Consider the following 27,772-nt stretch of genomic DNA (forward strand, 5'->3'; position numbering starts at 1 on the left):
GTTCAAACACATCATAAATAGTCTATAGAAATTATAATAGGCCTGGTGCAGTGGCTCATGCCTGTAATCCCAGCACTTTGGGAGGCCGAGACAGGCAGATCACAAGGTCAGGAGTTCAAGAACAGCATGGCCAAAATAGTGAAACCTCATCTCTACTAAAAACACAAAAAGTAGCCGGGCGTGGTGGCACATGCCCGTAGTCCCAGCTACTCAGGAGGCTGAGGCAGGAGAATCGCTTCAATCCAGAAGGTGGAGGTTGCAGTGAGCCAAGATAGTACCACTGCACTCCAGCCTGGGCAACAGAGACTCCGTCTCAAATAATAATAATAATAATAATAATAATAAAATAATAATAATAAAGTTCTTTAACATTTTAAAAAATTTGTATGCGATTAAGTTGGCTATAATCAAAAAGAAGTTATAAGTGTTTCTAAAGATTGAGATTTTGGTCCTCTACGTTAAAATAACACTGTCTTAAAGTATAAATTTGCTCCTAGTGAATTATAAGAGGTTTTGATTTTATATTCTACAACCTATTTCTTTTCTAAAACTTCTCAAATTTATATCTCAAAAAATTCTACTTGTGCTATACCTCGCTGCACACGATTCCCAAGTCATGAGTCATTGTTGTTCGTTCTTTATACCCCTAAAAATATGCATATTTTTCTTGGTTGAAATGGTAGTCCTCTCCTTCAAACTTTTTGCCAACTTCTGTAATCTTTGGGTTTTTCTTTTTTCTTTGTTTTTGAGATGAAATTTTGCTTTTGTCACCCAGGCTGGAGTGCAGTGGCATGATCTCGGCTCACTGCAAACTCTGCCTCCCAGGTCTGGAACAAAACCATTTTCCTCTGACATAACTTGATTCTGTAGTCTTGGCTTTTCTCAATACATCTAAATGATTCCCTATAACCAGGGGACTTTTGATGCTGTTACTAAGATATATTTATTGTCTTGCTTAAGATACAAGTTTCCTTGTTTACTTTCCTCAAAAATATAAGTGTATGTTCATAACCCTGGACACACTCTTCCTGTATTTTAATTAAATCCAAGTATTCTTTTTTTTTTCTTGCTCTGTCTTCAGGCTGGAGTACAGTGGCACCATCTCAGCTCACTGTGACCTCCGCCTCCCGGGTTCAAGCGATTCTCCTGCCTCAGCCTCCCAAGTAGCTAGGACTACAGGTGCGTGCCACCAGCCCAGCTTTTTGTACTTTTAGTAGAGACAGGGTTTCACCATGTTGGCCAAGATAGTCTCGATCTCTTGATCTCATGATCTGCTTACCTCAGCCTCCCAAAGTGCTGGGATTACAGGCATGAGTCACTGTGCCCAGCCTAAATCCAAGTATTCTTTTCATTGAGTTTGTCTTCCAGGTTATCTAAATAGAGTTCCAATAAAGCAAAACAATCATATTACAAAAGCTTTTTCTTTACTTTTTAGTAATTAGCCTAAAATTTTTCTAAATGTTTTATCAAGGTAATTCCTGTGACTTACTGTTTTTTGATTACTTTAAAAAAAAAAAAGCTTTAAAAAGGTAAAGATTTTTTACATACACATAACTTTCTTTCTCTCTCTCTCTTTCGTTTTTTTTTTTTTTTTTTTTTTTTAGATAGGGTCTTGCTCTGTCTTCCAGGCAGGAGTGCAGTGGCACAATCACAGCTTACTGCAGCCTCAACCTGGTGGGCTCAAGAAATCCTCCCACCTGAGCTTCCGGAGTAGCTGGGATCAAAGGCACACACCAGGACACTGCCTATTTTTAAAAAATTTTTTTTGTTAATTTATTTATTTTTTAAAGTTTTGGTTGAGACAGGGTCTCATTAGGTTGCCCAGGGTGGTCTCGAACTTCTGGGCTCAAGTGATCCTCCCACCTTGGCCTTCCAGTATTGGGATTACAGGGATGAGCCACCACATCCAGCCTTCTATGGTTTTTTTTTTGTTTTTTTTGTTTTTGTTTTTTCCTGAGACAGAATCTCGCTCTTGTTGCCCAGGCTGTAGTGAAATGGCATGATCTCAGCTCACTGAAACCTCCGCCTCCCAGGTTCAAGCGATTCTCCTGCCTCAGCCTCCCAAGTAGCTGGGATTACAGGTGTCTGCCACCATGCCCAGCTGATTTTTTTGTATTTTCAGTAGAGATGGGGTTTCACCATGTTGGGCAGGCTGGTCTCAAACTCCTGACCTCAAGTGATCCATCCACCTAGGCCTCCCAAAGTGCTGGGGTTACACGCATGAGCCACCGTGCCTGGCCCTTTTTATCTTTTTAAGAGTTCTCTTTTCTTCTCACTAGCACACAGGTTGGCAAACCATGACCCACAGACCAAATCCAGCCTACTGTTTGTTTTTGTAAATAGAGTGTCATTGGAACAGAGTAACATTTGAACAGTAAACACAATAACATTTGAACACATTTGTTCAAATATTATCTATGGCTGCTTTCGCATTTACAACAGCAGGGTTGAGTAGCTGCAAATCCTCCTCAGAGCATAAAATATTTATTTTTCTTTTCAGGAGAAGTATAACAACACCTATACTATCCAGTCCCTCATTATTCCAATCCCATTATGGTTAATAATTTTTTTATGTTAAACTTTCCCTCTTCAAATTATTATGTAGTTTCTCTCTTCCGATTGAACCCTGTCTGATACATCTCCAACCTCTCTGGCTGTTTTCTCAGTCAATTTTTGGGCTCCCCTCCCTCTACCCATTTCATAATGTTAGAGTTCCTCAAGGCTCTCCTCTGCTTTTAGACAGGTTTTTGCTCTGCCACCCAGGCTGGAGTGCAGTGGCACAATTCTAGCTCACTGCAGCCTCCAACTCCTGGCTCAAACAATCCTCCCACCTCAGCCTCCGAAAGAGCTGGGACTACAGATGCGTACCACCATCCCCGGCTAATTTTTTAGTAAAGATAATCAATGGTTTTTAATCTGGGTTCCATTAATGGCTCCAATGTGTCTATAACTTAGCTGAAATTATATGCAAATTTTATATGCCTATGCAAATACACATAAGTATGGGGAGAAATTTCCAGCTTCATCTTTTGGCAGAATAGCTCAATAGTTAAGGGCACAATAGACCCTGCATACAACTTGGGGGACAAAAGTGACTGCATCTGGGATGCTAATCTGCAATGTTGACTTCTGATTAGCCCCAGTCCTGTGAATATCTCCTGATTCCTACTTTATTTACTGTCCCTAGTGTAAGAACATGTCAACCTTCATGTTACTGCACAGCTTATTATCTATTACACTGTAGCATTCTTGCCTGTTCTGGAGGGCTACCTTTAATTGTCTTGCACAGAGCAGTTTGACTCTTTCCCTACAGTATATAAACTCTGAGTGTGGAACTTACGTGTGCAGAAATCTGCCACCCAAGACCACACTTCTGTCTGTAAATTCCCCCAGTAAAACACTCTTATGAAGAAACTGTATTTGTCTGCCTCATCCTTTGGTGTCTTGGCTCCTCTGGCATTTAGGGACCACTTTGCATACAGGGCCCTCTCGTGGAACACTACCTGCTTCAATCCCAGCTCTGCCTCTTTGACCTAGGCTAGCTTACATAACCTCACTGTGCCTCAGTTTTCTTGTCCATAAAAAGGGAAAATTATAGTACCTACCTCATAGAATTGTTATGGGAATTAAGACAGTTAATATATATAAAGCATTGGGACAGGGCCTGGCCATAATAAACACCATGTAAGCACTGGCTGTTATTGCCATTTCTGGCACTCTCCCTTCTCCCTAGACGGTTTTCTGTTGCTCTAGTGCACCCTGCTCTCTCTGTGAGCCCTCAGGTGGGTTCTTTCCTCTGCACAGCACACTCCTGTCTGTGTTGCTTGCCCACTAACTTTCCTCTGGCCTCCGCTCAAATGTTATTTCCTCAAATAAGCCTCTCCTGATTTAGAGCTCCTCTCCCTGCTAGAAGCTCCCAGAGCTTTCTCTAATTCCCCTCATAACCCTTACCACGATTTATATATAGTGATCACCTATTTAAGGTCTGCCCTGACAGTCCATGAACTCTAGGCAGGCAGAGATTTTGTGTTCCTGGCTCCCTGCTGGACCTCAGCACAGTGCCTAGTACACTATAGGAATGCCATAAATGTTTGTCAATTGCAAGAATGAATGAATAAGGAACAAAACAAATGAAAGGCTTTTATAAAGTTATAAAACCCAATACAAATATTAGGTAACACAATAATGAGAATGTGTGACAAAATGTGATGATTGCTAATCAAATGTTAAATTGGTAAGAATTACTATTGTGTGAAGGAAACCCTCTTCTCTCCAATTTGCTATAAAATATATTAGTTCATTGGAACATGTGTCTTTTAACCAAATGGAAATTATGCAAAAGGACCAGAAAATATTACGGGGTACAATTAAGGAATCACAGACAGATATTGATTGGTTAAAACACCCTCCACATTCACCCCGAGGAAATAGGCCTCAGATGAAAGAAACAGTTAAACAGGGAACCTATTTATTCACAGAGAACATATTCATGGTCTTAATTCAAGACAGGATTAAATACTTTCACGAGCTGGCAAAAACAACTGTGCCAGTGAAGACACAATAAAGTGATTCTCCTGGGAATGTCTTCAAGGACTTATTGCTTCCTCTCCACTGGAAAAAGGAATCCTCGAGGAGGAAGCGTTTACATTCCCCCACCTTCCCAACTGTCAGAATCCGACCACTCCTCTCCTGTCTAATCCGCCTTTCATTTCCCAGACGTCCACATCTGATCTCCAGGAGAAACAGTGCGGTAACTGCCTAACCAAGATTGGGGAAAACTGAACCAGAGACTGGACTTGGGTCTGGGGAGATAGAGGACTGCAGAGATTTCACAAACACCGCGGGTGGCCATAAGGGAGAGCCGGGTGAATGATCCCACAGGCCCTAGGCCCTAGATGGTTGGGGATTAGCGATGTGTAATTCAATTTCTGCCAGCATCGGCCGCAGCGCTCTCCCGTAGCCCGCCTGAGGCTGCCAAGCTCTGGACTACATTTCCCAGAAGGTCTGCTCCCCGGGCTGTCGCAATTTGAATTGGGGCGTGTCTAGAAAGAGAAACCACAGTCGGCGAGCGCCGCTGGGGCATCCTGTTCTGGTGCCGCTGCAGCCGGCAGAGATGGTTGAGCTCCTGCTCCTACTGTTGCTCCTCCTTCTGCCCTTCCTTCTGTATATGGCTGCGCCCCAAATCAGGTCTGTGCAAATGTATTGCCTTCTCTTGCGAATTCTTGTTGGGGGCGGCAGGGAAACAGAATCCCCACCAAAGCTTTCTTGGAAAACGCCCCTGGGGGGGCTCCAAGATGGCGGGGCCCAGAGTTCGGTGGGTTGGTGGCGAGGTCCAGCTGTCCTGGATGCCAGGAGGAGACCCGAGAGCCCAGGCGGTGAAAAGGGGCGGCACTCCGGGGCACCCTGCTTTTCCCTGGCCCGTTTTTCTTTTGTCTAAGCACCCCCTGATTCTGGCTCCAGGGAATCCCGAGGGTAAGGCTACCTCAAACTCTTGAGTTTCGGACCCTTCAATGGGATATGGCCCCACGCTGTTTTCCCCTTAATTCCCACGCCTTGAACCAGCCTTCGAGGTACAAAGGAGCGATTCCACATTTCGCCCTCTGAAACTGATAGCAATCGTAACATCTGCGGCCCCATCCTTGCTCTCTCGTTGCTGTTAGAATCGCTCGTTCTGTGGGCGGATTTTGTAAAGGAGAAGAGTGAAAAGGAAGAGGGTTTGGTTATGAGCTCTTATCCTGCCTTGCGAGTAGGAGCACGGGGGATCTGAGTTAGGAGCTAGGGTACTGCGGCGGTGAGGGCTGGGAGAATGGTGGAAAGGTATTGACCAGGTGATAGATCAATCAGCCCAAGGCTGGCCAAGTGCCCCAGTGAATCAGCAGCGGGCTGTAATACTGGCAGCCTGCTTATTGGTTCTAAGTAAGTCACCAGTGGTGACGGACCAGTTACTGAATAGACGCACTCCTTCCCCAGGTGGGGCGGTCTTCGTCCCAGTGGAACTTGAAGGCAGGCCAGATCACAGCCATTTCTTACCACGGTCACCTACTTTCCTTCTTTTATTTTTATTTTCTCTTCCCTCTCTGGCGCCCCTCTTACAGTTATATATTTTCTCCCTTCTGAACACTCAGTTCTCCCACCTCTAGGCACACGTGGTTGCTCACACACAGATGAAATCACTGCTTTTTATCTTTTTTTCACTACAAGATCCTCTTATCCATATAGAATCTCAATGAAAAGTTGAACCAGAACTGAAAATAGTGCTCATACCCCAGTGGGATTTTTCTGAAAAAAAAAAAAAAAAAAATTATACTCCAGGAGCTGTATTCCCAACTCAGCAGGGTTATGGGAATCGGGCCAGAGCTGGACTTTTATAGTTGTCTCTTTCATTCCTGCTGGTTAAGGAGAAGAAAGAGCTAAGTACAGGTCCTACTAAGTTGTCACTCCTGGAACTACAGTAAGGGGATGTGGGAAACAGCCTGGAGGCTTGTTCTCTGAGGAGGGAGGTGATGGATTGTGGGGACCATGAATTAATCTGCCTCCCTGTGGCATTTTGCACTAAGCAGGTAGCTTCAATGGCTAAGAGTATGTACCTTGCAATTCCAACTTCAATGAAAAAGGCTGAGATGCTCTTTGTTTTTGAGACGGAGTCTTGCTCTGTCACCCAGGCTGGAGTGCAGTGGCGCGGTCTTGGCTCACTGCAAGCTCCTCCTCCTGGGTTCAAGCCATTCTCCTGCCTCAGCCTCCCCAGCAGCTGGGACTACAGGCGCATGCCGCCACGCCCAGCTAATTTTTTTGTACTTTTTTTTTTTTTTTAGTAGAGACTGGGTTTCACCGTGTTAGCCAGGATGGTCTCGATCTCCTGACCTCATGATCTGCCCGCCTCGGCCTCCAAAATGCCCTTTAAGAATGTATCTCCTGGTCAACAGATTGTTTTAACCAGAGTCCCAACATTGCCAAGAAGAGAATAGGCCAGTCTGAGAACCGCCAATCCATGTTTGTGCATTCGTTCATTTGGAAAAGGCAGTATAGTACAGTGCTTAGAAGCAAGGACTCTAGGCCGGGCTCAGCACTTTGGGAGGCCGAGGCGGGCGGATCACCTGAGGTCAGAAGTTCGAGACCAGCCTGGCCAGCATGGTGAAACCCCGTCTCTACTAAAAATACAAAAATTAGCTGGGTGTGGTGGCGCCTGGGGGCCGGGGAGCGGGGGTGAGGCATGAGAATCTTGAACCTGGGAGGTGGAGATTGCAGTGAGCCAAGATCATGCCATTGCCCAGCCTGGGCAACAAGAGCAAAACTCTGTCTCAAAAAAAAAAAAAAAGAAAAAGAAAGAAACAAGGACTCTGATTAGACAAAGCAAGACTTGAATCCCAGCTCCCCTTTGTACATACATAATCTTCTCTTTAAGTGTGTGTGTGCATGTGTGGGTGTTTTTTTTCTTGTTTATTTTGTACCAGAGTCACAAGCTTTCATAGTTTTAACTTTTTGTATTGGATTAGCCATTTCTCAAGGCCATAAAATGCCAGTTGTGGACAGATTGACCTACAGAAACTAGTTATTTCTTCATCTGGGCTGAATCTTGTGATTTCCTAAGTCACAAGTGCCTTAGGGAGAGCTCAAACCAAAGGTGCCTGGCTAATCAGATATTCATCCAGTTCTTGTGCTGCAGGGAACAGCTGTAAGCTTTGCCCTTGTAATAGAATCACTTTTGTCTTTGAGCAAAAGCAGAAAACTTTTGTCATCTTTCCTCCAAGTTTCCTTAAACCTTTAAAAGGACAACAGTGGAAAGAACTAAAGCAAACCTCAGCCAGAAGACACAGGGAGTTGCAGGAACCTACTGGCTGAGACAGGAGACAGGAGAATGAAGAATTGATGAGCTCTCCTTCTCTCTCTGCAGGAAAATGCTGTCCAGTGGGGTGTGTACATCAACTGTTCAGCTTCCTGGGAAAGTAGTTGTGGTCACTGGAGCTAATACAGGTATCGGGAAGGAGACAGCCAAAGAACTGGCTCAGAGAGGCAAGTTCACCTGCTTTCAATTCCCTATTACTGCTGTTTTACCCCTCACAGTAATGATGATTCATTCTCATTGTTTCTTCCCAGTTTTGGAATTCAAGAATACCTAAGGGTTCCACTGATTTGCTGATCTGAAACTAGTACTATGCTCTACATATAATGGATCCTTAATGAGTATTATTAATTTTTCTTTACCTATTTGCTAATTAGATACCTCTGTTGTGAAGAAAGGGTAAAAATGTGTGTTTTTAAAAAATATTGGAGATAACATCAGATTTATAATGCCAGCTCAAAAACAGCTGACCGTTTCTCTTTCATATGTTGGCTGACAGGAGCTCGAGTATATTTAGCTTGCCGGGATGTGGAAAAGGGGGAGTTGGTGGCCAAAGAGATCCAGACCACGACAGGGAACCAGCAGGTGTTGGTGCGGAAACTGGACCTGTCTGATACTAAGTCTATTCGAGCTTTTGCTAAGGGCTTCTTAGCCGGTAAGTGTAGAACTAGAGAGACTATGTTGTGGGTCTTGAGATCAACATGGCAGATTTAACTAAAAGGAAAAGGTCCCTCCCCCTCATAGAAGTAGTGGATAAAATATAGCCAAAAACTTTTGTAGCTGAACTCATAGTCACTGGGACACGATTTATGTCAAAGGGGTATCTTCCAGAGGCAGAAACAAAAAAGGAATTCAAAACGTCATAGCAGTGAGCAAGAGCTGAAGCCAGAAATCTCATGGGAGTCTCAGCATTCAGTATGGGCTTTTTAGGGTCTGAGGTCTAAATACCTATACAGGCCTTTGAGAGCTGGAGCTGTGTTTGAGGTTCTACACAAGGTTGAGATTCACAAAGGGCCATCTGGTCCATAGTATAGAGGCTAATAAAAACCCTGGCCACCAGCTCAGGGACATGACATCTCTTTAGGACATAGATGGATAAAGAGTCATCAGCAAAAAATTAGAACCCCAAGCTGGCATCATCTGTGGGGTCTGAATTCATACCACCAAATGATATGAGAATATTTATGGGTTTGATTTGTGTGTGTGTGTGTGTGTGTGTGTGTGTGTAATAATCTATGGGAAATTAACATAAAAACCTGTAGTGTGTCATCAAAAGCAAATCCAAGAGCACTCTATAGGCATATCCCCTCATAGCCCAGGGATCTAGGCCTCCAAGGAAAAAACTTTCACTGGTGTGAACTCATAAATTACAAACCACATGAGGAAATGAACCATGAGAGAGAATTGGAAGATGCAATAAAGAGGTGAAGCCAGTATTTATTTCTTTGGGGACCTGAATACCAGGGCAGAGGTACATAGAGAACATTCTTTTATCTCTTGCTTTGGAATCTTTCCATTCAGCTTGGGAAGTCTTTTTATTGGGAGAGGTGGATGAAACAATTCCCAAAAGCAGTGAGTAAGTAGCTCCTGAACCACAAAGATCGAGAAGGTCATTTGGTAGTATAAAATGGAATTTTGCCCCATAGTAAAAGTAGGTGGGATTCAACTAGTCTTAAAATGAAAAACAATAGAAAATAAGTATGAAGGGAAAATGGAGGGAAGATTGAAGTCCTGCATCCTCACTTTCAAAGCCTGAGCATGAGGCAGCTTTCTAAGATGTAGTAGCTTTGGCTAACCACTTCTGCGCTCCATTGTCTTGTCCCTGCAGAGGAAAAGCACCTCCACATTTTGATCAACAATGCAGGAGTGATGATGTGTCCCTACTCGAAGACAGCAGATGGCTTTGAGATGCACATAGGAGTCAACCACTTGGGTAAGAAATCTGGCCTTATCACAAAGCTAGAGACAACCAAAATTCTCTTTGGGAAACTTAGGGGTCAGACTGAGCCTTCTTGTGATGTGACTGAACCTACCTGACAGCTGAGGAATACCTGAGGGCTGCTCCAGGTTCTGCCCACTTTTTAATCTGTGATTTAGATTCAGTTTGCTTTGGCGCATTTTTTAACAGCCTAATTGGTTTAGGGTACTGTCTTGCTTTCTTAGTAGTGATCCTTGTGGCCATCATCAGGTATAGGTCATCTGCTCTTTTTTTGTAGAGACAGGGTCTTGCTATGTTGCCCAGGCTGGTCTTAAACTCCTCGCCTCAGGCACCTTCCTGCCTCAGCCTCCTTAGGTGCTGAGATTGCAGGCGTGAGCCACTGCACCCAGCCGACCAGCTCTTAAGAATGAGATTAACCAAAGTAGGAATGAGCTGGGACTTCATATTCACGTAGTCTAGACCTATCTCGCTCATATAAGGATGCCTCATGTCTTTGGCTGTTGTTATTTCCCTAAACCTTCATTGAACTTGTTTTCTAGTTGATAATGAAAAGTTGGAGGGAAAGATCTTATTTCTGAATTATCTGCCTCCCATAGCTGAGGCCTGCTTACCACGACTCCTGTCATTCCCACATGGTCCTGAACTTCATTAATTCTAGTATTTCTCAACAGGTCACTTCCTCCTGACCCATCTGCTGCTAGAGAAACTAAAGGAATCAGCGCCATCACGGATAGTAAATGTGTCTTCCCTCGCACATCACCTGGGAAGGATCCACTTCCATAACCTACAGGGCGAGAAATTCTACAATGCAGGCCTGGCCTACTGTCACAGCAAGCTAGCCAACATCCTATTCACCCAGGAACTGGCCCGGAGGCTAAAAGGTGGGCCTGGAGGAAATGAATGTGGAGGCATGAGTCAGAGAGAGGCAGGTAAAAGCCACAGGAACGGAAACTGTTTCCAGAGCCCATCACTTGGAGAGGACCTGCTTCCATGGCTATAATTGGGTATAGTTTTAGTAAGTAGTCTACAACTGAATATTGAAGGTGGCTAGCTGGGACAGTGAGACTCTGACTTTGAGTCTAAAGACCTGGCTTTACTACTTATTAGCTGTGTGATCTATAGCAAGTTACTTAACTTTTTTTTTTTTTGAAACGGTGTCTCGCTCTGTCACCTGGGCTAGAGTACAGTGGAGCAATCTCGGCTTACTGCCTCCCAGGCTCACGCCATTCTCCTGCCTCAGCCTCCCCAGCAGCTGGGACTACAGGCTCCCGCCACCACGCCTGGCTAATATTTTGTATTTTTAGTAGAGACGGGGTTTTGCTGTGTTAGCCAGAATGGTCTCGATCTCCTGACCTCGTGATCTGCTCACCTCAGCCTCCGAAAGTGCTGGGATTACAGGTGTGAGCCACCACGCCTGGCCTTTTTTTTTTTTTTTTTTTTTTTGAGACGGAGTCTTGCTCTGTCACCCATGCTGGAGTGCAATGGCGCAATCTCGGCTCACTGCCAACCTCTGCCTCCCAGGTTCAAGCGATTCTCCTGCCTCAGCCTCCTGAGTAGCTGAGACTATAGGTGCGTGCCACCACGCCTGGCTAATCTTTGTATTTTTAGTAGAGACAGGGTTTCACCATGTTGGTCAGGCTAGTCTTGAACTCCTGACCTCAGGTGATCCACGCACCTCAGCCTCCCAAAGTGCTGGGATTACAGGTGTGAGCCACCACACCTGGCCATTACTTAACTTTTAGGACTTCCTTCTTCATATGTAAATGGCACTACTTCACAATTTATTGTCATAATTAATTCAGGCTTCATAAGCAAGTCAAGATTTTTTACTCATAGTGAGACTGAGTAGGAGGGAAGGACCTGAACTGGCACTAGATAAAGGCAGTAGACTAAAACAGGTACTGGAAATATGGAGGAGGAGGGTCTTCCTTGCAAAGGGTCAAATAAGAGGGAAATACATACTTGAGAAGGGGAGTTTCCAGTAACAAATACACAGAGGTCCTTAGCACTGTCTACTCTGGATTTCTAATAAAGAGAAGGGAAATCGAGGGTAAACTGTGCTAAGAATTGAGGCGGGCAGAATGCAGGCTCAAGGAATCAGGCACAGTTGCTCTATGGTTGGAACAGGATCATCCTACCAAATGAACATCTGTGAGATGGGAAGGAAGCTGGTGGTTAGCTCAGTCCTTATGCCCAGTCTGTGCCCAGGGCATGACATCTTTTATCAATTTATGATAGATGAGGGTAACTGGATGGCAAAAACTATCCAAAGAGTTGATCAGGGAGCCTCAGTGACCTGGAGGTGTAAAGATGGGTCCAGTGGTGAGAATTCACAATATGTGAATGAGGTAACTCTGATCGTTGTGAGGATTCAGTGGAAAATCTTTATGGTGCAGTAAAAGAACCCTGGTTTGACAGAGGATTCATTCATTCAGCCATTCAGCAGACATGTATTCAGTGCCCATGCTGTTCCATGCACTGGGTTAGGGGACAGGGGATGAGTTGGTGAACAAGATAGGTATAGTCTCTTCCTTGGTTTGGTTTACATCTAATGGGGGAGAAAGACAATTAGCAAGTCTTTATACAAACTGTTAAATGTAGAATCAGCCTAGTAATGCATGAATAATTCTCATTGTAAAAAGTTCAAATAAGGCCAGGCACAGTGGCTCACACCTTTAATCTCAGGCACTTTAGGAGGCCAAAACCGGAGGATTACTTGAGGCCAGTAGTTCAAGATCAGCCTGGACAAAATAGTGAGACCTCATCTCTACCAAAAAAAAAAAAAGTTCAAAGCATATGGAAGTATGTAGAATTAAAGGTGAAAAACCCCCTTCATTCCCCTCTTCCCTGCTCTTCTCCCTTCACGTGACCATTATCAACAGCTTGTATGCCCCTTTCCAATAATTATCCAATGCATTTACATATGTATGTATCATGCACAAGGAACTGAAACTCCAACACAGTATCTTGGAGATCTTTCCATTTAGTACATATGGATTTACCCCATTCATTGTATTGGCTGTGTTGTATTTCGTAGTATAGATGTGCCTTAGTGTATTTATGCATTTCTTTAACAACATCTGGATTGTTTCCTTTTTGTTGTGGCTGTTTAATTATAATTGTGATAGATGTTATAAAGTACCAGGACTTATAATGGATTTTAGTGGGGGCCTGGGGGGGACCTTATTCAGTCTGAGGGTTCAGGGAAGACTTTTCTGAAGAAGTGAGTTGCATGCTGAGCCCCGAAGGATGATTAGAAATTAAAGGGATTAGAGGTACTGATAGAATGTGGAGGCTGAGGCCGGGCGCAATGGCTCATGCCTGTAATCCTAGTACTTTGGGAGGCCGAGGCAGGTGGATCACCTGAGCTCAGGAGTTCGAGACGAGCCTGGCCAACTTGGTGAAACCCCCGTCTCTACTAAAAATACAAAGATTAGCCGGGTATGGTGGCGGGCACCTGTAATCCTAGCTACTGGAGAGGCTGAGGCAGGAGAATTGCCTGAACCTGGGACAGAGTTTGCAGTGAGCCAAGATCACACCATTGCACTCCAGCCTGGGCAGCAAGAGTAAAACTCTGTCTCAAAAAAAAAAAAAAAAAAAAAAAGGCGGGGGGGCCAGACGCGGAGGCTCACACTTGTAATCCCAGCAGATCACATGAGGTCAGGAGTTCAAGAGCAGCCTGACCAACATGGAGAGCTCCGTCTCTACTAAAAATACAAAATTAGCCAGGCATGGTGGCACGTGCCTGTAGTCCCAGCTACTCAGGAGGCTGAGGCAGGGGAATCTCTTGAACCTGGGAGGCGGAGGTTGCGGTGAGCTGAGATCGCGCCATTACACTCTAGCCTGGGCAACAAGAGCAAAACTCCATCTGAAAAAAAAATAAGAATGTGGAGGCTGAGAAACGTTCCAGGCAGAAGGAACAGATTGTACAAAGGTCCAGGCTCAGTTTGAGAAAGGTTACCATCGGTAGGCTGTAGAAAGCAAGAGTAATAAAGATCTGAGCTGAGACTGGTGAGGTAGGTAGAGGCCAAACCCTTAGAGGCCACAATAAGGATTTTCATGTTTATTCTAAGAGCAATGGGAAACCTTTAAAATTAAAGCCTTTTCAAAATGGGGGCAAGAGGGGTTGCAGCCGTTGATTTCATCAGCAGAGGCGAGAAATTAGGGTAGTTTGGACTAGGTGGTGGAGAAGGAGGGTAGTAGAAGCTTCTGAGAGATATTTGGGGTGGGAGAGCTTGTTGACTGGAGATGCATGCTTTAGGCGAGCATTCATCAAAAACCCTTTTGCCTGATTGGGCATGTCAGGAACACTGCAAGAACCCGGTTTGGCTTTAAAAGTAGAAATCTGGGACCTCTGAGTCTGCATTACTATGGGTCATCTAGGGAGATGTCGAGTAGGCAGTTGGGAATAATGCACGTCCACAGGGCTCTGTCTGCAGCTGTCAGTCCACAAAGACCCGAAAAATTCTGTTTCTTCGTAAGCTTTACACCAAAACTCATTTGGCAGCAAAACATTTCCTGTACTAGGGAGATTAGATAATAGGCAGTGTATGTATACATTTCATATTACCTTTCTACAATCAGAAAAAAATTGAAGTATGTCTGGCCCCAGCATTTTCAATAAAGGATTGGGGACCTGAAATAGCATGTCATTTAGCACTTACCATGCATCAGGCACTTTTTTTTTTTTTTTTTTTTTTGTGCGATGAAGTCTCGCTCTGTCACCCAGGCTGGAGGGGCAGTGGCATGACCTCGGCTCACTGCAACCTCTGCCTCCTCGGTTCAAATCATTCTCCTGCCTCAGCCTCCCGAGTAGCTGGGATTACAGGTGCACGCCACCACGCCCGGCTAATTTTTTGTATTTTAGTAGAGATTGGGTTTCACTGTGTTGCCCAGGCTGGTCTATAACTCCTGAGCTCAGGCAATACACCTGCCTTGGCCTCCCAAAATGCTAGGCTTATAGGCATGAGCCACCACACCCAGCTGCATCAGGCACTCTTCTAAGATCTTTAACATATACGAACTCATTTCATCCTCAGAACAACCCTGTGAGGTGTAGGTATTATGATTATTCCCATTTTAGAGATGAAGAAATGAGTCACAAAAGGGAATTTGTCCAATATCTAATGAGTGGAGCCAGGATTTGAAACTGGGAAGTCTGTCTACAAAGTCCATGCCCATAACCACCACACTGTGTTGACTCCCAGTATGTGTCTGTAGTTCAAAGGAGCAGTTTGAACTGTGGACAAAATGTGAGCACCGTAGAATTATGGAGAGTGAGTCTGGTGAGCCACAAGAACTCCAACATTTAATTTTTGCATAGAAGATGATGAACTGGTCCAGAAAACTGAGACAGAGCAGCCAGAAAGGTTAGGAAAACCAGAAGTGGTGTAGGCTTATGGAAGCCAATGAAAAAGAAGACTTTAAGAAGGGGATGGGCGCCTGTAATCCCAGCATTTTGGGAGGCCGAGGTGGGCAGATCACTTAAAGTCAGGAGTTTGAGACCAGCCTGGCCAACGTGATGAAATCCCGTCTCCACTAAAAATACAAAAATTAGCCTGGCATGGTGGCCCATGCCTGTAGTCCCAGCTACTCTGGAGGCTGAGGCAGGAGAATCACTCGAAACTGGAAGGCAGAGGTTGCAGAGCTAAGATCGTGCCACTGCACTCCAGCCTGGGCAACAGAGCGAGACTGTCTCAAAAAAAAGAAGGGGATGGGGTGGGCATGGTGGCTCATGCCTGTGATCCTAATACTTTGGGAAGCCAAGGTGGGAAGATTGTTTGAGGCCAGGAGTTCAAGACCAGACTGGTCAACATAGGGAGACCCCATCTCTAAAAAAGAAGGGGAAAAAAAGAAGGGGGTGGTCAACAGTGTTAAGTGCTGCTGAGAGGATGAGTCTTGGCTTTGCTGATTCCTGACGGGGGAGTTTCCAGTCACAAATACACAGAGGTCCTTAGCACTGTCTACAGCCTTCTTAAATCTGTGAGATAGAAGTATAAATTACTGTGAGCAATACTTCTGATGTCACCATGGGCAAAAGAGTCCATATGTGAAAGTCACATGTTTATTTACATCCTTTTCTGTTTCGGGCCATTCTGCAAAATCAAGTCCTGTCTTCCTCTCTCTTCTTGGCAACCCCAACCAGGCTCTGGCGTTACGACGTATTCTGTACACCCTGGCACAGTCCAATCTGAACTGGTTCGGCACTCATCTTTCATGAGATGGATGTGGTGGCTTTTCTCCTTTTTCATCAAGACGCCTCAGCAGGGAGCCCAGACCAGCCTGCACTGTGCCTTAACAGAAGGTCTTGAGATTCTAAGTGGGAATCATTTCAGGTATGCATGTTATCTCTTTCTGAAGATGAGATTTTATTGCTCAAAAGAGATATTTGGGTTTGTCTGGGTATACCCTTTTTTAAAAGTACATCGTCTAATATAGCTTTTGTCTTTTAACTGTAGTTTTTACCTTTTAATAGGGGAATCTGACTCCTTTTTTTGTAATAATTGCTACATTTGATTTTACTTATGCCATCTTTTATACTGATAATTATACATTCTGTTTGTTTTCTTCCTGTCTTTGTTATGTCAGTCCAGTCATCTTTATTCTATTTTGGATTCCTAATTCTATTGTTTTACATTAAAAAGAATTTTAAAAAAAATTGAGGCCGGGCGCAGTGGCTCACGCCTGTAATCCCAGCACTTTAGGAGGCCAAGGTGGGCGGATCACCTGAGGTCGGGCGAAACTCTGCCTCAAAAAAAAAAAAAAGAATTTGAATATGTATTTCTCTATTGTCTTCAGGATTGAAATACTACCTATGGACTCCCCTCTCAAATAAGCAAAGACATTTAAAATGATTTAAATGTAGAGAATTTTGAGTATAACACAGGGGTAGATAAAATAGTGCACTGAACCTGCATATAATGGAGACTCAGCTACCATTAACCCATGACCAATTCTGCCCTATCCCCATTCTCTACCCCTTTCCATATTTTTCTTCTCCCATATTATTTTGAAGCAAATCCCAGGCTCACACAAGATCAAAATTTTAACATGTTTTTACCTCTACTTCAGGTTATTGTTGAAATGACCTGAAATTTTAGGGAAGTAGCTGAAAGTAGCTTTAAGATTGGAAAGAAAGGTAGACAGATTATGAGAGGCCTATAATGCCGGCCTTGTGGAGGAGCCCCAGAGTTGTTTCAGTAGAGAGACATAATCTGGTCTGTGCTTTAGAAACTTTGTTTCATGAATGAATAATTAACTTAGTGAGAGAGAGAGTTCCAGAAAGTTGGGATGAAAGGAATGGTAATGTGAAAGAGGCCCTGAAGCAGCAGAATTTTTATCACTGGATGATTAATAAATGAGGGGATGAGAGAGGCTTTGCTAACCTCAATTTCAAGCCTGACTGAGGTTGATGATGACATTAACTAAGACAGCAGACATGGAAAAGTAATGTGTGGAACTTCTGGTTCCTGGATTCCAAAGCAGTGGAAAGGGACTTTGTCTAGCTTAAGCAAGAAGGAAATTTATTAAACTATTAGTAGGGAGAGGAGGGACCCCTAGGTTGAAAGGGAAGACTGAAGAGCCAGGCTAAGAAGAGTCAGAGTGGCAGTCAGCTAGCCAGGGCATTGCTGCTAGGGTGAGTGAATGCCAGCTGTCTTTAGTCTTTAGGTTTTATTGCTTATCATCGACTCTCTAGGGAGGAAGCATTGGCTCTCCTTCTTCCCATCCCTTCATTTTTACTCTTTTGATTAGAGGCAGACAGGGACTTTATTAATGCTCTTTTCAAACTATATTGAGGGGAAAAGGTAATTCTGCAGAAGGAAATCAGGTTGCTATTGCCAAAAGAAAGTAGAATGTTCAGCCAAAGAGTAACAGTTGTCCACTGTGTAATAAACCTGGCTCTGTACATGTTGTGTGTGTGTTATCTATAAGGCATGCAAGTAGAAATGTATAGCAGATAGTTGGAAATGTGGTTCTGAAGTATAAGAAGATAGATTTATATAGTACACTGGATTGATTTTCCAAGAATGACTGGATTCTTCTTCCCTGGAGATTTTAAGAAAAAAAAAATAATAATAACCCTTTATCTTGGCTTTGACTGAGTGGTTTAAAGAAAGTCAGCTCTAAATCCATAACTTACTATTGAACTGACTTTTGAAGAACCTTTCCTTTGCTATGGATTCTTAATTCATTTTGAAGATCCAACATCAGCGATGTAGACCACCATCAAGAAGTGATCATAAAAGTCTGTTTTGATTGAAGCCTTAAGATTTTTGCACTGGCTCTTCTTTGTGCCTGCAACCACTAGTCTGCTTTATGTCTCTAAGAATTTGGCTTTACTGGACATTTCATATAAATGGAATCATATGATATGTGGCCTTTTGTAACTGACTTGTTTTACTTAGCTTAATGTTATCAAGGTTCACCCATGCCAAAGCATGTGTCAGTAGCTCATTTCTTTTTATTGCTGCGTAACATTTCATTGTATAGATTTGCCACATCTTATTTATTCATTCATCAGGTGATGGGCATTGGGTTTGCACCTTTTAGCTATTTGAATACTGCTGTGACAATTTGTGTAGAAATTTTTTTGTGGACATTTCTCTTGGGTACATAGAAGTGGAGTTTCTGGGTTATATGGTAACTCTGTGTTTAACTGCTGAGGAACTGCCAAACTTTTCCAAAGTGACTGCCCCATTTTACATTCCCACCAGCAGTGTATGAGTGTTCTAACTTCTTCACATCCTTAACAACACTTGTTATTGCCTCTCCTTTTGAGTTTAGCCATCCTAGTGAGTATGAAGGAATATCTTGTTTTTATTTTCATTTCATTTTCCTACTAATGATGTTGAACATTTTTTCATGCGCTTTTTGGTTCATTTGTTTCTTTGTTGGGGAAATGTCTATTCAAGTCCTTTGCCCATTTTTAAGTTTGATAATTGCCTTTTTAATTGCTGAGTTGCAAGAGTTCTTAATAGTCTAGATACAAGTTCCTTGTCAGATATATAATTTGCAAATATTCTTTCATTCTGTGGGTTGTCTTTTAACTTTCTTAATGGTGTCTTTTGAAATGTAAAACTTGTAAATTTTGATGAAGTCTAGTTTATCTATTTTTTGTCACTTGTGTAGTCGTAGCTAAGAAATCATTGCCTTACCCAAGGTCACAAAGATTTACTACTGTCTTTAGTAAAGACAGTTTTCTGTTACTATAACAGAATACCACAGACTGGGTAATTTCTTTTTTTCTCTTTAATTTTATTTTTTGATTTTATTATTTTTTTAATTTTATTTTTTATTATACTTTAAGTTCTAGGGTATATGTGCACAACGTGCAGGTTTGTTACATATCTATACATATGCCATGTTGGTGTGCTGCACCCATTAACTCGTCATTTATATTAGTTATCTCTCCCGATGCTATCCCTCCCCACTTCCCCCTCCCCACAATAGGCACTGGTGTGTGATGTTCCCCTTCCTGTGTCCAAGTGATCTCATTGTTCAGTTCCCACCTATGAGTGAGAACATGTGGTGTTTGGTTTTCTGTTCTTGCGATAGTTTGTGGAGAATGATGATTTCCAGCTGCATCTATGTCCCTACAAAGGACACGAACTCATCCTTTTTTATGGCTGCATAGTATTCTGTGGTGTATATGTGCCACATTTGCTTAATCCAGTCTGTCACTGATGGACATTTGGGTTGATTCCAAGTCTTTGCTATTGTGAATAATGCCGCAATAAACATACGTCTGCATGTGTCTTTATAGCAGCATGATTTATAATCCTTTGGGTATATCCCCAGTAATGGGATGACTGGGTCAAATGGTATTTCTAGTTCTAAATCCTTGAGGAATCGCCACACTGTTTTCCACAATGGTTGAACTATTTTACAGTCCCACCAACAGTGTAAAAGTGTTCCTATTTCTCCACATCCTCTCTAGCACCTGTTGTTTCCTGACTTTTTAATGATTGCCATTCTAACTGGTGTGAGATGGTATCTCATTGTGGTTTTGATTTGCATTTCTCTGATGGCCAGTGATGATGAGCATTTTTTCATGTGTCTGTTGGCTGTATAAATGTTTTCTTTTGAGAAGTGTTTGTTCATATCCTTTGCCCACTTTTTGATGGGGTTGTTTGTTTTTTTCTTGTAAATTTGTTTGAGTTCTTTGTAGGTTCTGGATATTAGCCCTTTGTCAGATGAGTAGATTGCAAAAATTTTCTCCCATTCTGTAGGTTGTGTGTTCACTCTGATGGTAGTTTCTTTTGCTGTGCAGAAGCTCTTTATTTTAATTAGATCCCATTTGTCAATTTTGGCTTTTGTTGCCATTGCTTTTGGTGTTCTAGACATGAAGTCCTTGCCCATGCCTATGTCCTGAATCGTATTACCTAGGTTTTCTTCTAGGGTTTTTATGGTTTTAGGTCTAACATTTAAGTCTCTAATCCATCTTGAATTAATTTTTGTATAAGGAGTAAGGAAAGGATCCAGTTTCAGCTTTCTACTTATGGCTAGCCAATTTTCCCAGCACCATTTATTAAATAGGGAATTCTTTCTGCATTTCTTGTTTTTGTCAGGTTTGTCAAAGATCAGATGGCTGTAGATATGTGGTATTATTTCTGAGGGCTCTGTTCTGTTCCATTGGTCTATATCTCTGTTTTGGTACCAGTACCATGCTGTTTTGGTTACTGTAGCCTTGCAGTATAGTTTGAAGTCAGATAGCGTGATGCCTCCAGCTTTGTTCTTTTGGCTTAGGATTGTCTTGGCAATGAGGGCTCTTTTTTGGTTCCATATGAACTTTAAAGCAGTTTTTTCCAATTCTGTGAAGAAAGTCATTGGTAGCTTAATGGGGATGGCAGTGAATCTATAAATTACTTTGGGCAGTATGGTCATTTTCACAATATTGATTCTTCCTATCCATGAGCATGGTATGTTCTTCCATTTGTTTGTGTCCTCTTTCATTTCACTGAGCAGTGGTTTGTAGTTCTCCTTGAAGAGGTCCTTCACATCCCTTGTAAGTTGGATTCCTAGGTATTTTATTCTCTTTGAAGCAGTTGTGAATAGGAGTTCATTCATGATCTGGCTCTCTGTCTGTTATTGGTGTATAAGAACGCTTGTGATTTTTGCACATTGATTTTGTATCCTGAGACTTTGCTGAAGTTGCTTATCAGCTTAAGGAGATTTTGGGCTGAGACGATGGGGTTTTCTAAATATACAATCATGTCATCTGCAAACAGGGACAATTTGACTTCTTCTTTTCCTAACTGAATACCCTTGATTTCTTTCTCTTGCCTGATTGCCCTAGCCAGAACTTCCAACACTGTATTGAATAGGAGTGGTGAGAGAGGGCATCCCTGTCTTGTGCCAGTTTTCAAAGGGAATGCTTCCAGTTTTTGCCCATTCAGTATGATATTGGCTGTGGGTTTGTCATAAATAGCTCTTAATAATTTGAGATACGTTCCATCAGTACCGAATTTATTGAGAGTTTTTAGCATGAGGGGCTGTTGAATTTTGTTAAAGACCTTTTCTGCATCTATTGGGATAATCATGGTTTTTGTCTTTGGTTCTGTTTATATGCTGGATTACGTTTATTGATTTGCGTATGTTGAACCAGCCTTGCATCCCAGGGATGAAGCCCCCTTGATCATGGTGGATAAGCTTTTTGATGTGCTGCTGGATTCAGTTTGCCAGTATTTTATTGAGGATTTTTGCATCAATGTTCATCAGGGATATTTGTCTAAAATTCTCTTTTTTTGTTGTGTCTCTGCCAGGCTTTGGTATCAGGATGATGTTGGCCTCATAAAATTAGTTAGGGAGGATTCCCTCTTTTTCTATTGGTTGAGATAGTTTCAGAAGGAATGGTACCAGCTCCTCCTTGTACCTCTGGTAGAATTTAGCTGTGATTCCATCTGCTCCTGGACTTTTTTTGGTTGGTAGGCTATTAATTATTGCCTCAATTTCAGAGCCTGCTATTGATCTATTCAGGGATTCAACTTCTTCCTGGTTTAGTCTCGGGAGAGTGCATGTGTCCAGGAATTTATTCATTTCTTCTAGGTTTTCTAGTTTATTTGCGTAGAGGTGTTTATAGTATTCTCTGATGGTAGTTTGTATTTCTATGGGGTCAGTGGTGATATCCCCTTTATCATTTTTTATCGTGTCTGTTTGGTTCTTCTCTCTTTTCTTCTTTATTAGTCTTGCTAGTGGTCTATCAATTTTCTTGATCTTTTCAAAAAACCAGCTCCTGGATTCATTGATTTTTTTTGAAGGGTTTTTTGTGTCTCTATCTCCTTCAGTTCTGCTCTGATCTTAGTATTTCTTGCCTTCTGCTAGCTTTTGAATATAAACTGGGTAATTTCTAAAGAAATTTATTTAGCTTATGGTTCAGGAGGCTGAGAAGTCTAAGAACATGGTGCCTGGCATTTGGTTGGGGCCTTCTTGCTGTGTCATAATATGGCAGAGGGCATCACATGGTGAGAAGGAATGCAAGAACAAACCCACTCCCATGATAGTGACATTAATCCATGTATGAGGGCAGAGCCTTTATTAATTAATTAATCTGCTCACGAAGGCAGAGGGATTGAGTTTCCAACATGTTATTTTTTCAAGGGATACACTCAAACCATAGCAACCCCTATGTTTTCTTCTAATAGTTTTATAGTTGTAGCATTACATAGGTCTGTGATCTATTTTGAACTATTTTTATTTTATTTTATTTTATTTTTTTTTGTTTTTGAGACGGAGTCTTGCTCTGTCACCCAGGTTGCTCACTGCAACCTCCGCCTCCCGGGTTCAAGCAATTCTCCTGTCTCAGCCTCCCAAGTAGCTGGGACTACAGGCGCCCACCACCATGCCTGGCTAATTTTTGTATTTTTAGTAGAGATGGGGTTTTGCCATGTTGGTCAGGCTGGTCTCCAACTGCTGACCTCAAGTGATCCACCTGCCTCGGCCTCCCAAAGTGCTGGGATTATAGGTGTGAGCCACCACACGTGGCCTTGAACTAATTTTTGTATGTGATATGAGGTAGGGATCAACCTTCATTCTTTTGCATGTGGCTATCCAGTGTCTTAGCACCATTTGTTGAAAAGACAGTTTTCTACCCACTGAATTGTCTTGGTAGCTGTATTAGTCTGCTTAGGCTGCCATAGCAGAATCCCACAGACTGGGTGGCTTAAACAACATAAATTTATTTTCTCCCACTTCTGGAGACTGAAAGTCCAAGATCAAGGTGCTGGCCTGGTTGGTCTCTGGTGAGGGCTGCCTTCCTGACTTCCAAATTCCAAATGGATGCCTTCTCTCTGAGCCCTTACATGGCCTTTCCTCTATGTACACACACTCCTGGTGTCTCTTCCTCTTTTTATAAGGACGCTAGTCCTGTGGGATTAGGGCCCCACCCTGATGACCCCATTTAACCTTAGTTACCTCCTTAAAGGCCCTATCTCTAAATCCAGTCACATTGTGGGTTAGGGCTTCAACATATTAATTTTGGGGGAACACAATTCGATGTAACAGTAAGCTTGTCAAAAATCAATTGACCATAAATATAAGGGTTTATGTTTGCACTTTTAATTCTGTTCCATTCATTTGTATGTCTGTTCTTATGCCAGTGTCACACTATCTTGATTACCATAGGATTGTAGTAAGTTTTGAAATTAGTTTATCTTTTACCTATACTAATTCTTAGCAAAATCCCCCTGGAAATGTCAATACTGTGACCATGCCGATGCCATAGGCACACTTAAATAGCTCTTACTTGGCTGGGCGTGGTGGCTCATGCTTGTAATCCCAGCACTTTGGGAGGCTGAGGTGGACAAATTGCTTGAGCCCAGGAGTTCAAGACCAGCCTAGGCAATATAATGAGACCCCATCTTTATAAAAAATGCAAAAATTAGCCAGGCATGGTGGTGTGTCCTTGTGGTCCTGGCTACTTGGGAGGCTGAGGTAGGAGGATCACCTGAGCCTCGGGAGGTTGTAGTGAGCTGCGATCATACCACTGCACTCCAGCCTGGGCAACAGTGAGACCCTGTCTAAAAAAAAACAACCAGAAAGCTCTTACTGTAGTATTTGATTACTTTTTATCACCTACAAGGAACCTTCATGTGAACTGTGTTCTTTGCTCTTCACTGTAACCTTATGAAGAGTATAAGGCACAGTGCAGTGGAGGATGCCGAGGCTTACAAAGGCCGAGTCATTTCCCGAGAGATACAGAGCCTTGTCGTTCTCACTGATGATCTTTTCACTAAGAAATGGCAAGTTGTACTGGTCATACTGGTGAGTCTTCTTAAACAGAAGTCCCGATAAGACTTGTTTTGTAAATGATGATATTTTGAAATGGTGTTTCTCAAACTTTAGTGTGCTCAAGAATCATCTAGAGAACTGGTTGAAAACAGATTCCTGAACCACAACCCTAGAGGTTCTCATTCAGTATGTCTGGAGTAGGGCTGGAGAATTTCTAACAAGCTCCCAGTTGATGCTCCTGCTGCTGGTTTGTGGTGCACACTTTGAACCCCACTGTCTTACTGGACATAGTGTTAAGAGTTTGCATATATAGTTAATTCAGACTTGTCAACTCTTTCACCCTCAGAATGTGCTTAGAATACTGAGAAAGCAATTTTCTTGAAATAGTATACTTTTAAAAGTTGCTTCCTTGCATGACTTTAAAGATTGTAATCCATTCACTCAATCATTTTTTTTAAACTTTGATTGAATGCTTACCAGATGTATACCACATCCAGAGAATACAAAAATGAGTAAGAATTGTCCTTAAGAAAATTTTCTGCATCAGAATTACAGGCTGGGCGCGGTGGCTCACACCTGTAATCCCAGCACTTTGGGAGGCCGAGGAAGGCGGATCACTTGAGGTCAGGAGTTTGAGACAAGCCTGGCCAACATGGCAAAACCCTGTCTCTACTAAAAATACAAAAATTAGCCAGTCATGGTGGCAGGCGCCTATAATCCCGGCTACTCCGGAGGCTAAGGCAGGAGAATCACTCAGACCTGGGAGGCAGAGGTTGCAGTGAGCTGAGATCGCACCACTGCACTCCAGCCTGTGTGACAGAGTGAGACTCTGTCTCCAAAAAAAATAAAAGAAAAACAAACTTGGAATTAATTACAGCAATGAAGAGAGGGTATATATATGAAACACTTTGCTATGATTTGAATGTGTCCCTCAAGGTTCATATGTTGGAAACTTAAGCCTCAATACAACAGTGTAGAGAGGCAGGGCCTTTAAGAGGTAAATTAGGTCACAAGGGCAGACCTCATGAATGAATTAATGCCATTCTCTCTGGAATGGGTTCATTATTGTGGGAGTGGTTCCTTACTAAAGGATGACTTGGGTCCCCTTCCCTCTCTTGCCCATGTGATGCCTTCCATCTTGTTATGACACAGCAAGAAGGCCTTCATCAGATGCCAGCCCCTTGATCTTGGTCTCAGCTTCCATAATCATAAGCCACTTTCTGTAAGCTCATTATAGTTCCCCAGTCTGTCATATTCTGTTACAGCACTACAAAACGGACCCAGACACCTGGTACCTTGGTTTTACCATTTCTTTTCTGCTGTCGCGTTTTCCTTTTGTTGTTTTTGAAGCTGGCTTTACTTCTCATATGAGTTTACAAACAGTATAACTTCAGGTAGTCCAGAAATCAGCTTTTTTTTTTTAACTACTCCAAGCATCTCTGACCAATGTGAATAGCAGGATCTCAGCCATATGACATTGTCCAAGGCCCTGTAGAATGGGCCCTGTGGAGTTACTTGAAGAAGATAGATATACATGGGTATCAGGCAGGCACTGATATTAAATTGTATAAATAGGGGAATATAAAGACCAGATGTATGCATTATATATCAAACAAAGCATTCTGATGAGAGGTGGTCTAGCGAGGAGAACTAAAATGGGAATTACATTTTGTCTGGCTAAGGACTAGAGGATAAAGAGATAGGACAAACACTGGCCCTGTGAAGTACATGGAGAACATGTGATCCCTGGTTGTTTTTATGTCATATTCCTTATCCCTGGCAGATGGCAGACTTCATTCTTAACACTGTGCTTCGTACCTCTCTCTTTACCTTCCAGTGACTGTCATGTGACATGGGTCTCTGCCCAAGCTCGTAATGAGACAATAGCAAGGCGGCTGTGGGACGTCAGCTGTGACCTGCTGGGCCTCCCAATGGACTAACAGGCAGTGGCAGTTGGACCCAAGAGAAGACTGCGGCAGACTACACAGTACTTGTCAAAATGATTCTCCTTCAAGGTTTCCAAAACCTTTAGCAGAAAGAGAGCAAAACCTTCCAGCCTTGCCTGCTTGGTGTCCAGTTAAAACTCAGTGTACTGCCAGATTCATCTAAATGTCTATCATGTCCAGATTTACTTTGCTTCTGTTACTGCCAGAGTTACTAGAGATATCATAATAGGATAAGAAGACCCTCATATGACCTGCATAGCTCATATTTTCCTTCTGAAAGAAACTACTACCTAGGAGAATCTAAACTATAGCAGGGATGATTTATACGAATTTGAACTAGCTTTTCTATTCACAATTCAGTTTCTCCCAACCAACCAGTCTTCACTTCAAAAGGGCCACACTGCAACCTCAGCTAAACTCCATGAGCTCAGGAGTAGGGCTTGACCAGGCATGGTGGATCACCGGAGGTCAGTGGTTCAAGACCAGCCTGGCCAACATGGTGAAACCCCACCTCTGCTAAAAATACAAAATTAGCCGGGCATGGTGGCACACACCTGTAATCCCAGCTACTTGGGAGGCTGAGGCAGGAGAATCGCTCAAACCCGAAGGGTGTAAAGTAAGCTGAGATTGCATCACTGCACTGCAGCCTGGGCAGCAGAGCAAGACTTTGTCTCAGGACAAAAAAAAAAAAAGAGCAGGGCTTGACCCTCACCTCTTTAACTGTCATGCACCAGCTTCTGGATTCTTTCAGGAGATTCTTAACTGAAGCTGGATTATGGCATGGTCTTATCTCTGACAACCTAAAGCCACTGCTGTTAAGATGCTTTCTCATGTCTAAACCACAGAACAGCTTCCTTTTCTAAGAAGTTTGTGAGGTTTGGGGAATGGCAGAAATGTAGAGGAAGGCAGAAATAATCAAGTTCAAACTGTCATTTTCCTGTTTCTTGAACCAGGAAGTAGATAAGGAAAGGAACACTCTGAAAAGTCAGGCCACTGGACTCCAGTTAGTGACCCCAGGCCCATGGAAGACTCCTTTTTTGTGCCTTAGTTTCTCTTAGAAAATGAGAAGAAAGGCTTTTTGGTCATTGTCATTGTGTGTATCTTTGTGTGTCTTCTTGTTTATGTATGCTAAGGGAGTATTTTCACAAAGTTCAGAACAGCCACAATAATCAGAGATGGAGCAAACCAATGCCATCCAGTCTTTATGCAAATGAAACACTGCAAAGGGAAGCAGATTCTGTATATGTAACTACCCACCAAGAGCACATGGGTAGCAGGGAAGAAGTAAAAATAAAGAAGAAGAATACTGGAAGATAATGCATGAAATGAAGGGACTAGTTAAGGATTAAGAAAATAGCAAAAGACATTAAATATACTAATATAGCTATGGAAGAATTGAGGGTGAGCATCCAAGACTGATGAGGTCTTAACAAAAACCAGTGTAGCAAAAAAAAAAAAAAAAAAAATCCTAAAAATGAAAAGAAAAAACCCAATTCTTTTATTCAGAAAAATTATCTTAGGGACTGATATTGGTAATTATGGTCAATTTAATAATCTTTTGGGGCATTTCCTTACATTGTCTTGACAAGACTAAAATGTCTATGTGCCAAAATTCTGTATTTTATTTGGAGACTTTTTTTTTTTTTTTTTTGAGACAGAGTCTCACTCTGTCGCCCAGGCTGGAGTGCAGTGGCCGGATCTCAGCTCACTGCAAGCTCTGCCTCCCGGGTTTAGGCCATTCTCCTGCCTCAGCCTCCCGAGTAGCTGGGACTACAGGGGCCCGCCACTTCGCCTGACTAGTTTTTTGTAATTTTTAGTAGA

At 42.7% G+C, this 27,772-nt stretch overlaps 1 protein-coding gene and 1 pseudogene across 4 annotated transcripts; both read left to right on the forward strand.

The window, feature by feature from the left end:
• The first annotated feature begins 4,668 nt into the window (after positions 1–4,668).
• RDH11 (retinol dehydrogenase 11) lies at positions 4,669–26,141 on the forward strand. 3 transcript variants are annotated; one of them, XM_009211795.4, is made up of 7 exons: positions 4,669–4,750; positions 7,892–8,010; positions 8,340–8,495; positions 9,669–9,773; positions 10,451–10,660; positions 15,925–16,114; positions 25,843–26,141. In XM_009211795.4, exons 2-7 carry the CDS (start codon positions 7,896–7,898, stop codon positions 25,943–25,945), a joined length of 879 nt encoding a protein of 292 aa, XP_009210059.1. In that variant the 5' UTR covers positions 4,669–4,750; positions 7,892–7,895; the 3' UTR covers positions 25,946–26,141. The 3 variants fall into 3 exon arrangements, with proteins under 3 accessions (XP_009210059.1, XP_021797594.2, XP_009210058.2); XM_009211794.4 differs by lacking the exon at positions 4,669–4,750 and adding an exon at positions 4,772–5,187; XM_021941902.2 differs by lacking the exons at positions 4,669–4,750; positions 8,340–8,495 and adding an exon at positions 4,769–5,187.
• On the forward strand, positions 26,005–27,426 carry LOC103886327 (annotated as a pseudogene). Its single transcript, XR_002522972.2, has 4 exons — positions 26,005–26,020; positions 26,094–26,158; positions 26,292–26,473; positions 27,042–27,426. The product of XR_002522972.2 is annotated as an uncharacterized LOC103886327 (transcript).
• The last annotated feature ends 346 nt before the right edge of the window (positions 27,427–27,772 follow it).

Source organism: Papio anubis, chromosome 7, assembly GCF_008728515.1.
Source record: "Papio anubis isolate 15944 chromosome 7, Panubis1.0, whole genome shotgun sequence".
Lineage (NCBI taxonomy): Eukaryota > Metazoa > Chordata > Mammalia > Primates > Cercopithecidae > Papio > Papio anubis.